Consider the following 12,060-nt stretch of genomic DNA (forward strand, 5'->3'; position numbering starts at 1 on the left):
TACAGTCAGAGGACCACGATTCGAATCTCTCCTCGAGCAGTCTCAGCGACTGGTAGTCCAGCGATCTTTGATTCTCCAACCTGGAGAATATCTCATACATCGCAACCCCCCTAAATACGTCAGTACGGCCCTTGAGAACGACTGTACGACTTTTAGGTTTGATACAGGTGACCTAAAACGTAACCCTTTAAAGGGTCAAGTTAAAGGGTTCGTTTTCTAGTGTCGAAGGACTTCGCCCTCGCGCTCAAGCGGTTCTCTCGTCGTGGTCGAGGGTAGTAACATTAGTGTTTACGAGTCTCAGCCTCGGATTTTTACCGTCGTTTACACAGGGCTAAGTAGCGACCACAACTTCCACACAACATGTTCACGACGTCTCATCTTACGAGACGCAGGCGTCCCGGACGTTAGAGACGTACGCTAAAGGGAACAAGAAGTTTAAGCAGTCGCCCCGCACGTAACAAAGGAGTGGCAGTTATGACTAACACATGCAATATACTGCTACAGTTATAGAGGTAAATAACAGCCAGCTAAATCTACGTAGGCAAACACAGACAAACAGACAGACAGACAAACAGACACACACACACACACACACACACACACACACTGGAGTAAAGACAGGCTTACATGTATGCACAAGGTTGAGAAACGAGGCAGAGCGAGTGTAAAACTCTCCTCGTAACACGCTAACAGTAAATACAAATAGTAATCACACACACACACACACACACACACACACACACACACACACACACACACACACACACACACACACACACACACACACACAAACACACAACAGAAGGTAAACAACAATAACAAACGTCTTGAGGTACAACTCCCACTGTTAAAACAACTTATGAGACAAACCTCGCCTTACTACCTGAAGGAAATCATCTCGCCCTTGGCAACAGAAGACCCTTCTCGAGATTCGGTCCACAAACATGATTATGAAAATCAAAGCGAGGCGGAGATAAGTGGGTGATAAGGTGGCAATTATCCGTTTATACATTCAGCCATCGCTAAGTAGGGAGTGATTTAAAATGGAACCAAACAGTAGAAAGAGAATTAAGCATAATGATACTGAACCACCACTTTATGTGTACCTGATGTTTAATCATGAGATGATATGTGTGCTCTTTACTCTTCTGTGTCTCCACCTCTGGAGAATAGGAATTTAGGCTCCTAATATTCTTCTTTAGCAGATAACATCTTTATGGATCATTAGGTCCTCTGTTATCTAACCCATTCCGTTGTACTGTCCCCCCCTTCTCTCTTGCAGATGACCTTGTTATAGACCATCGGGTCTTTTATCATCTGGTTATACCATGTACTCCTATGTTTAAGAGACCACTTGGGGGATCATTGAATACCATCTGACCCTTCCCTAACGTAGGGAAGGTGATTGGATCATCTTTCGATGTGGTCACATCTGTTACAGGCGATTTATTAAGAGAGCTTCGATACCCTATGTGGCGCCCCAGGGGCGGGATCAGTGACTGTGGACGTACTTGAGTATTTGGAGCGCTCCCACGCGGGCCACTAGTAGCTACATAGCAGAGACTCATTCACGCACATTCTCTCTCTCTCTCTCTCTCTCTCTCTCTCTCTCTCTCTCTCTCTCTCTCTCTCTCTCTCTGTATCTCTATCTATGTATTCATCCAGGTTTCCTTGAACTTTCGCTTCTTTATCACATCATGCACACCCCTTTCCTCACTACCGCCTCCCTCCCTTACAACTCATTATTCCCCACACTTGGAATAATATCTCACGCCCTCCCAGTTTCCTTTCCTTTCTCACTCTTCCATCCTCATTATCTCCTTTCTAAGGTATTCTTAATAGTACGTATAAACATTATATAAACTTCGCCCAAAATCATCATCAAAGTAGGACCAAAGGGCTCGTACATATTTATACATATATATATATATATATATATATATATATATATATATATATATATATATATATATATATATATATATATATATACATATATATGACACTATGTACACTGACACTATATACACTGACACTATATACATTAACCCTTCCAGGTCTATGGAATCCAGGAAATACGAGACGTGTGTCTCATTCCCCCCTCGCCCAGCCACGGCCCGTCCCGATGTTCATGAACCTGATGCAAATGAAGCTGTCGGCGTCACCCACCCTGTGACCTGCAGGAATCCACTTCCTGTGGTATTCCCGGTATTCATCTTGCCTTCTCAGACCCATTCTCCCACCATCCAGCGGTGGCTGATGTCCTTGGCGCGTCATGAATGAATAAGTGGACGGTGTATGCCGCTCGGTGTCGGAGTGGGAGGTAGGAGGGAGGAAGAAGGGTCGCGCATGATTTCGCCTGAAGAGACTCAATCACTCGGAGGCCAGGTAGGTAAGGAGGGAAGGTAGGTAAGGGTACAGGGTTGCGCTGTGGTGGTAGGAGGGAAGGGGGAACAGACAGAAGACCCCGCCGGTCCAGCTCTGAGCTCTGATCACTATCAGCAGCGCCACAGGGGATAGCAACAGGAAACTGAGGAAAAACGTTCCTGAAACCGATTCAGTCTTTCTTGTTATGACGACGTGGTATCTGTCTCTGGGGACTTGTTGGGCCTTTCTATGTGGGACGGCGGTGAGGATCTGTTGTGCTTTCTTATGTGTATATTACATAAAAAGACGTTTGATATATACATATTATATATATATATATATATATATATATATATATATATATATATATATATATATATATATATATATATATATATACATATATATATATATATATATATATATTGATGCATTATACATGACAGCTAAAGAACGGGTATGAGCGCATAAGGCCATTTCCTCGTCTGTTTCAGGCGCTATCTTGCTAACGCGGGAAACCGCAAACAAGTATGAAAATATACACACACACACACACACACACACACACATATATATATATATATATATATATATATATATATATATATATATATATATATATATATATATATATATATATAAATATTCAACCCTCTTGAAATGGTTTTTCTTGATTTCCACAGCACAACAATGGACCCCACTCGAGCCATATGGGGCATCAAAATATAACAGAGAATCAACTTCTCTACATCTATTTCTTCGAGTAGGTCGAATGGTCAGTACATCATAATTCTGTACAACTTTATAGTTATTGTATGTGACGCTGATCATTGCGAGACCAGCTCTCTACATAATCTCATTAAGACTGTATCGTTAACCTTAATCTTTTACATGGTGATGAACTGGTAGTAGTTAAGAGACTCCTTATTAACACTGGATGCTGAATTATATTAATTGAAAGCTAACCTTCAAATGAACTGTCCTGATTTATGACCATAATTACTAAGGAGGGCTAAGAAGAGGAATTAAGATTATACGAACCGGATTAGATAAATGATCGCGTCTTATATGTGTGAGATGAATTATCACATCTTATACTCCGTGAGATGAGCTGCAAATGACAAGAGATCAGCGGTTACGACTTGCGGCTAACTGAAGCTAGAGAGAGAGAGAGAGAGAGAGAGAGAGAGAGAGAGAGAGAGAGAGAGAGAGAGAGAGAGAGAGAGAGAGAGAGAGAGAGGGAGGGAGAGAGTGGAGCAGACGTCGAGAGGAGGAGCATCTACGACTAGCGGAGGTCAAAAGGGAAATGTCGATACGATCAGTTCTTAATTCTTCCGCCCAGATAAAAGACTAAGAGTAGGTAAGATCAGTGGCTACAGCTCACACGATTGGCTGGGATTAGCGTCTTCCAGTTGATCAAATCAGGAGTTACGACGCACGCGACTGTAGCCGAGATGTGAGATGAGTAGACTGGATTCTCACCCTGAGAGGCGTGGATGAGAGATGACACGGCCAGGGGAAGTGTAACCAATCCATGAAGGCCTGGAAATGCCTACCTCACCAAGAGCAGGCGAAAGGTCTCACTCCAGGAGTAACACGTCTGTGGGGAAAGTCCTTGAAGTTGTTCCAAGATCTGGATACATAGTAAGAAGAACACGACCTCTTGGGTAAAGGAGGGGGAGAGTTGGGGTGAGAAGAGAAGCACCATCCCCCCCCCACACCACACAAGATGTTCTGCCTACTGAACAAACTTTAGCCTAATGGTGTTCGGTTTAGTGGCATTTTGCTTTGTATTCTTAGATTCATATCTTCGTACTGAACGGCAATAAAACAACGTTAATGGCCGAACCTCAGGTTTAAATGCACGTTTCCTCAACTAGACCAAGGCTGTCCTTTCATTCGCCCCTCTCCTTCGAGCCACCACCAGCAGCAGCAGCAGCTCGTCGCTGCTGCTCACCGCTCCTTCGAATCTCAGGTGATCATCTCCCGGACCCGTTTTCCAAGGGGTTCTCCTCAGCACCTCTGGTCCAGGTAGCATATTTCACGCTCGTACAATAAACCACATTAACTACGGCGACGCGAAACAGCGTTAACGTCAGCGTCTGCGAGTTTATTTGGCAAGAATAGGCGTAGGAACGTGGCGTAGAGGGGGGAGGAGCCGTTCATCCCCCCACGCCACACTGGCCTAGATCCAGCAGCCGTGGCGCGAGTCACCACGCCAGTCTGGCTATCTCTGGGGTGGAGCTGCGGCCGCAAACCACGCCCTCACGCCCATGCACGACACGCCCAGAGGAAGGACTTGCAGGGATCTCTGCCTGGGATTGGAGGTTATACAACGGAAGAAAGGTGAAACTGTTATCACTGCTTATGTTATTGTGTGTTTCGTCAGGAGGGGTTGATGAGGGGGCAGGGGAGAGAGAGAGAGAGGGCAGGGGGGAAAGGGGGGGGGGGATTTTTGAAGCGTTGAGAAACTTAACGATAGAACACGGGACGTTAACCCAATAATTAACGTGAGATTATCATCGATAATGATGAAGTGATGTATGTCGTGACACCGAGAAGAAAGACTTACACGAGGTCCACCGGACGATAAAGCTTCGTGTGGATGTACCCAAACAGCGTCGGGTTTTATAAACGAGAAATTGCGATAAGACTATATAGCTGCTGCGACATCATTGCCATCAACTGGATCCAACAGCGGGAACGTTCCGTCCCGATTTTGGAGGAGTTCCAGTACAAGACAGGGCAAAGCAGTTGACCCCAAGTTTGGCAGATAAAAAGAGGAGGTGGGAGGTCTGGGAGGTAGCAGAAGAAGCCTCAGAAGCGAAGTGTTGGCTGGGTACGGATGAGGAGGGTGTGTGGGCAGGGAGCGCGCGTGTCGGCAGCTCAGGTGCTCCAGTTCTCGTTAGCTTGAACGCTTACCTGAGCTGGGCGGGGCTGCAGGGAGTGGGCCGGGCCAGACCGTGCGGTTGTCGGTGGCCTCATTGTACCAACTTTATTTTTTCCCGAAAAATATCCCATTCCCAATTTTTTTTCCCCGGCCCATGGATGTATCCCAGGTTGTTCTAAAAGCGAGAGGAGTCTGGCGGTGGTAGGAGCATATGGGCGTCGACTGGGAGGGGCTCAGGTTGTGCGGCGGTGACTTCGACAACCGAGCTACGTACAGGGCCACGCGAGCCGAGAGGGTCTCCCGCTCTCGCCCCCCCGTCACTGCGCAAAGTCACGGCACCGAGACACCACCGCCCAGACCACCTCACCTGAGACACACCTCACCTGAGCCCGTCACTAACGGTGCCCAGCCTGGAGTACCTCCGGAGGATAAGAGTGTCATCCTTTAATTGTGCCACGGTGTCATCTTTTTTGTGGGATTATCTTCACCCGGCGAGGCCTGGTATCATCGCCTTCCCGACTGCTTAGTGCCTACAAGTGCCAGCAACAGTGCTTGTGTTGCAAACCCCCAGAAAGTGTCGTGACAGTGATATACGTGCCATTACAAAAGATTACCACTTTGGAGATTTTTAAAAAAAATTTTTCCCCCCCCTCGCGTCCCTCTGTGATGGTGCAAGAGATGATGTGCTTCACGTTATAATTACCTCAGTCTACCTCCATCTCGTGTGTGTATTGATGGAAAACGGAATGGCTATCGTGGTTACCAACTTGCACCCCTTTGCGTCGCCCTAGTTGGCGGCGTAACACGACTCTTGGGCGAGTGGTGATGTTGTGAGTTCTGTGGTGGGAACGACGCTACCCTCTGGAGTTACCGCCTCGTCTTCCACTACGCACCGCCAACATGAGTTCTGAAATCTCCGACTTCAAAGACGTAAGTACTTCCGACGACGTGTTTACAAAAAGGTCTTTTGGGAATCCTCGGCGCGTTATGACCACCGCATGCAAGGAATGTTCCCCCAGTGTACATGCAGCAATTACACGTTTTTGTGGTTTTACGAAGCGTGTGTTGTGTTCGTGTTGTGTGTATATCTGCTTTCGGTCATTATGGAGCCTTTTTCTGCATGAATAAGGATCGCTATCGCGGCGTTGAATCCGTATTTACCATGTAATCTAACAGTCAAGTTTCATTTTTACACAAATGAGCATCAGGAAATGCCGTAGGCAAAAATCCTAAGATATATACAAGAATAAAACAACCATCTTACTCCATCTAAACAATTACCACGTTTATCGGAGATTCGCGGTAGAGTGTAAGGTGAAAAAAGAAAAAAAATTCCCGTCATCTCAGCACATAAGGCAGACCTATGCTGTCGGTATTGCGGCCTGAACATTCTTCGCGGACTTTCTGTCTAGATGGTTTTACGTGTAACCCCGACACCACGAACTCAACGTCTGGGTCCAGGGGGAGGTACTTAACCACCAGTAAATCTTCCTGGTCGTTTAATTAGTCCACGCGCCTTCGTTATAATGAGTGGTAATGCCAGGAGACAGCCGAGGCTTATACATACTTCAAAGCAGGATATGAAGGAGCCAAGATCCGCAATTGACAGGAATAAGCTGCGGAGGAGAAGGAGGAGGAGGAGGAGGAGGAGGAGGAGGAGGAAGAAGAGGAGGAGGAGGTCTTGAATGGCGCTCGTTGGCTCAGCCTCGAAAGACAACCCGATGATTTCCGAATAATTACTCTCGGGTCAAACAGTTACGTTGGGTGGGTCTGAAGCTGCAATTGGGTGTGGAGATTGCGGACGTCCAGACCCACGTTCGCTGGCACCTCCTGCGAAATTATTCGACGTTAATCGTCACAGATAACACGGCTCGGCCGTTGATATCCAACATAAACACGTGGGGCCTTACCCGTGATTACGCTTCGTTTAAATGCTGGCAAAACAACGGCCCTGAAATAATTACACCATCTTCACATCACCTGCTGCGCGGTACGGAGTTTACCAGAAGAGGCGATGCCCACGGCGGAAGGCAAGACCTTCTGCGGCTTGTGGCACTGACGGGCGACGCTGACCGGACACTCTTCAGCGGTCTGGAGGGGACTTCGTGCGTCAAAATCACGGGGACCACGATGCGTCGTTTTGGCTGTCGCTCGCGTCCTGTAGCCAAACGACTGCGTGTCGTACTCTACCTCATAATTACAGTGTGTCACCTGGACTTTTTGGGCTTTTATATATTTTTTTTCTTCTCCAACAAGATAAAACCCTGATATATGGGGGTAATGATACACCATAGATGTTCGGTAATTCGTAAGGGGTTATCACTGAGCTGTTTGGGGGAACGGTGGAGGTGATGAATGGTTCGGGCGACGTTTCGTGCCTCTTAAGTCTGACAGTGACATGAGTCTTGAATGGCTACTGGGAAAGCTGAGGATAGCGTCGCACTAAGACCCCACAGGGAAAGCCTTCGTATCCTTTACATGGCGAGGTGTATATATCAACAAGATGAATGAGAGGACGAAAACAATCTTGAAGAAAAAAAAAGAAAATCAAAACAAGGTTCCTTGCCAGGATAAGGGCCTGACGAATCTTATTAACGACATAGACCATCCGATCACATGCGCCTTACAAGTCTCTTCGAAGTACTCAGTCCTACATAGCAAATCCCACTAGGCAAAGGATAGCAACATACAAGTCTCTTCTGAATGGTTTTATTGGACTCGTGTGCCTGAAGGGGTTAGTCTAACGCTCTTCCCATCTGTCGCTCGAGACGATCATTTCGGCGAAGTTCTCATACCAGCAATAATTGTTTACTTTGAAAACGCTTCGGTTTCATAGAACGATCAAGTGCATGCAAGATTTCTAACGTTCAATATATATAATAAGGTTGTAGTTTAATAATATTTCACTCAACTCTGACACACCACAGTTTCCCAAATGGGGTTTCCTTGTACATATCATTTACATGAGTAACTCGTATGTATCCTGGGGATGGGCATCATTCTTTAACAATAGCGAATTCTATTAACGTCTTCGTGTTGCTTCCCAAAGTAAAATCTTCCCATTCGTTCCTTACGCCCTACTGCTATGCAATATGGGCAAGAATCACTCGTAAGTGAAGGAGGCGAATAGAGAAAACCCTCACATTTGTTGTACATTATGTACGCCTAATACAAAATTACATTTAGTAGTGACTGACAATTTTTTTTTTTTTGTGTGTGTACATAGTGTCTCGGTCTCTGACTTCTGTATCCTAGAAGGCACACAAGTATTAGAATAGAACTAAAGCTATCGAGCCATCTGGACCATCTTACGACGCAAAGCTCGAGACAGTCACAAGACATTCACAGTTCCTAAACGCTCCTCTTCTTCTTCTTCTTGTTCTTCTTCTTCTTTTTCATACGCAAACTGTAGCTGCTATTGAAACATCAGCCCAGCCTGTGATCGCTAGAGCTAGCACGGTGTTTATTATGTCCTTGCTTGCATTTATGCAAATTCGGCATAAATCCATTCGCTATGGCCACAGCGAGACACTGATTACACATCATTACGCGAAATGAAGATCTGATCGTAAGGACGACTCAGGGTGTAACCGCAAAAAGGATTGAAGTCTCCTCAGCCTAATATCATTTGCTGGCTTGTGTACACACTTCATTCAGGACTAAACTGTGTTTTCGTTTAGAAAAAAAAAATAGATAAAACAACGGCAGGTCTTTGTTAACAGGATACAACGCACTCTGGGATAAAGCATATATATATATATATATATATATATATATATATATATATATATATATATATATATATATATATATATATATATATATATTCCGTTAGATGATTTGTGATTTTTCCCGGTGGAGATAGATTATGCAAATTTGCTCTTTGGAGTTACGTCTGTGTTATCCAAGAGCGTAAGTACTCACAACAAGTGAGTGAATGGGTGAGCAAGAATATACAGGGGTGAGTAATGCTGTGTGAGGGTGACTACACCTGAACAGGGGTGAGTATAGGTATATGGGGATGAGTAATTCTATACAAAGTCGAAATGCTATACGGGGGGATGAATAACACTATACGGGGTTGAAATGCTACACGGAGGGTAAGCAATGCTATACGGGGTTGAAATATTATATAAGGGGGTGAACAATGACATAAGGGGTTGAAATGCTACACGCGTGGTGAGTCCTGCAGTGAGGGGGTGAGTGTAGCCGAGCATGAGTATATATGAAAAATAAAATAGAGGCTGTACGTGGGTACGCAATGTTGAACAGCAGTATGCAACGGCAGTGTGCAGCAGCTGGGTGTGCAGCAGATATAAGATGGGTCATAGAGACTAACGGGGTAAACACAAAGTGTTCATGACTCACTAAAGATGTATGGGGGGTAACGTATGAGTCATGGGGGTACATAATGGCAGCAATGGGGGGGCAGGAGTCTGTGGTGACAAGTGAGAATTTCATGGGTAAAGATTTGCAGAATCGAGGTAAGAATCGAGGGATTTTGAGGAAAAAGAAGAAAATATATGGTTGAACGAAGTAGTTTGGAGTTGAGTGGAACAGTATACGAAGGTAAATGAAACAATAAGGGAGTAAATGAAACTGTACCGAGACATGTGAAACGCTACGGAGGTGAGTTACACCACAAAGGGGTACGTGAAACTGTCTGGGGGGTAGGTGAAACTCCACTGGGGGTTCAGTGAAATGATATGGCTACACGTGAAACACTACGGGGGTTAAGTGAAACTGGTTAGGGGTAAGTGAAACTCTACGAGGAGAAGACGGCAGCGTTCACGTCTGGCTCGGAATGTATGAATACTGTTCAGGATTATAAGAGGGAGGGGAAGGGAGGGGCATGGGATGGGGGGAGGGTTGAGGGAAGGGAAGGGCATGGGATAGGGGGAGGGTTTAATACAGGGAGGGGCATGGGGTGGGGGTTGTGGATGGGGGGAACATCGGTAGTAGTGGTTGGATATGTGTGTGTGTGTGTGTGTGTGTGTGTGAGAGAGAGAGAGAGAGAGAGAGAGAGAGAGAGAGAGAGAGAGAGAGAGAGAGAGAGAGAGAATGTCTAGCATAACCGAACACCCGAATCGTGCAGGCCAGCAAGTTCCCGTGTCCCCCTCAACTGCACACGACGTGGCTTTATATACACCTTTATATTGAGCTGTTCAGGGAGAGACTCTTGTACGACTGTAGCTAGGGGATAGCTCCTTTTTTTTTATCTCCCTCTCTCTCCCTCTCTCTTATGGCTGTTTTGCTTTTATAGACTTCGTCTGTCTAAGACTGGTAGGGTTTTAGTGTGGCTGTTTAGCTCCGTATTGAGTTGTTGGGTGAGGCGAGTCGTGACCAGGAGAAGGCCCGCCCTTTTTTTTTTTTTTTGGTAAATGTTTACCTATGTACTCAGTCTTTCCCAGGATGTTGTGTTTGTAGAATAAATTTCACTTTTCACTCGTTTTCTGGTTGGGTTTACGGTCTACTGGGTCTCTTCTGGCGGCATATATATATACACACACATATATATATATATATATATATATATATATATATATATATATATATATATATATGTATATATTCTTTCTTTTCTTTCATACATGATCGACTTTTCCCGAGTTAACAAGGTAGCGCCAAGAACAGACGAAGACAGGCCGCATTAGCTCACATCTATTCTCTAGCTGTCATGTCCCCATCCACATCCAGGCCCTACAGACCTTTCCTTGGTTTACCATAGACGATACACATGCCCTGGTTCAGTCCACTGACAGCACGTCGACCCCAGTATACCACTTCGTTCCAATTTACTCTATCCTCTGCAGACCCTCCTGCATCTTTAGGCCCTGATCGTTCTAAACGTTTTTCACTCCATCCTTCTGCCTCAATTTGGTCCCCCCGTTTCGTTGTTCCGTTCATTTCTTCACACATATTTCCACTTTGTCAACCTTTACTCACTCTTTCTCTCCTTAAGTCCAAACCACCGTAGCACACCCTCCTCTGCTCTCTCAGCCACAGCTCTGTTACCACACCTCACTCTTTCGTTACCGACTACATCAAACCACCTCACACCGCAAGTTGTCCTCATACATTTCATTTCCAACATATCCACCCTCCTCCGCACAGCTCTATCTATGGCCCATGATTCGCATTCATATGATATTGTTGGGTGTATTATTCCTTCAAACATACCACCCATTTTTTGCCCTTCCAGACAATATTCTCTCTCTCCACACATTCCTCATGTATATATATATATATATATATATATATATATATATATATATATATATATATACTGGAATTAGGGTGATAGAAAACACAAGGTTGGAGCAGAGCTTAAATCTCTGCTCCAATCTCGTTTTATTACCCTCTCGGCGGCAACATAGTCATTATGGAAGTTATATATATATACATATATATATATATATATATATATATATATATATATATATATATATATATATATATATATATATGCAAATGACATATTTTTGAAACATATAGAGACACACACTGCCAACCAACTGACAACACAAGTATCACCCAGTGCACCTTGCCCCCCTCTGTTAAGATTACTGCTCATATAAAAGCATTATGCCTTCGACTGTTTCGAAGTCCTTGCTGAGGAGGCCAGACCCTCAAACAAGCCAGAGGCTGTCATCTGGAATGATAAGAGCGGGACGATCTTACCAGCAATGAAGACTTGTGTTTTTATTTTTTTTTTTGTCACTCTAAAGACACATCGAGCGCTTGAATGAAAAAAAAAAAAGAAATAGATGAACTGTGAGATAAAATAATCCTAGAAAATACGC

General features: G+C 44.8%; 1 protein-coding gene and 1 long non-coding RNA gene across 2 annotated transcripts in view; one reads left to right on the forward strand and one right to left on the reverse strand.

Annotated features, from left to right (window-relative positions):
* The window catches only part of LOC139761899 (uncharacterized), a 177,782-nt gene that overhangs the window by 82,281 nt on the left and 83,441 nt on the right, over positions 1 to 12,060 (reverse strand). The gene's annotated exons all lie outside the window — the stretch shown is intronic.
* LOC139761898 (uncharacterized) overlaps positions 5,306 to 12,060 on the forward strand; it is a 329,651-nt gene continuing 322,896 nt past the window's right edge. The window contains exon 1 of the mRNA XM_071686486.1: positions 5,306 to 6,187. Coding sequence (XP_071542587.1) covers positions 6,158 to 6,187 — 30 coding nt within the window. The 5' untranslated portion in view covers positions 5,306 to 6,157. The remainder of the gene's footprint in view (positions 6,188 to 12,060) is intronic.

This window comes from Panulirus ornatus, chromosome 42 (genome assembly GCF_036320965.1).
Source record: "Panulirus ornatus isolate Po-2019 chromosome 42, ASM3632096v1, whole genome shotgun sequence".
Taxonomy (NCBI): domain Eukaryota; kingdom Metazoa; phylum Arthropoda; class Malacostraca; order Decapoda; family Palinuridae; genus Panulirus; species Panulirus ornatus.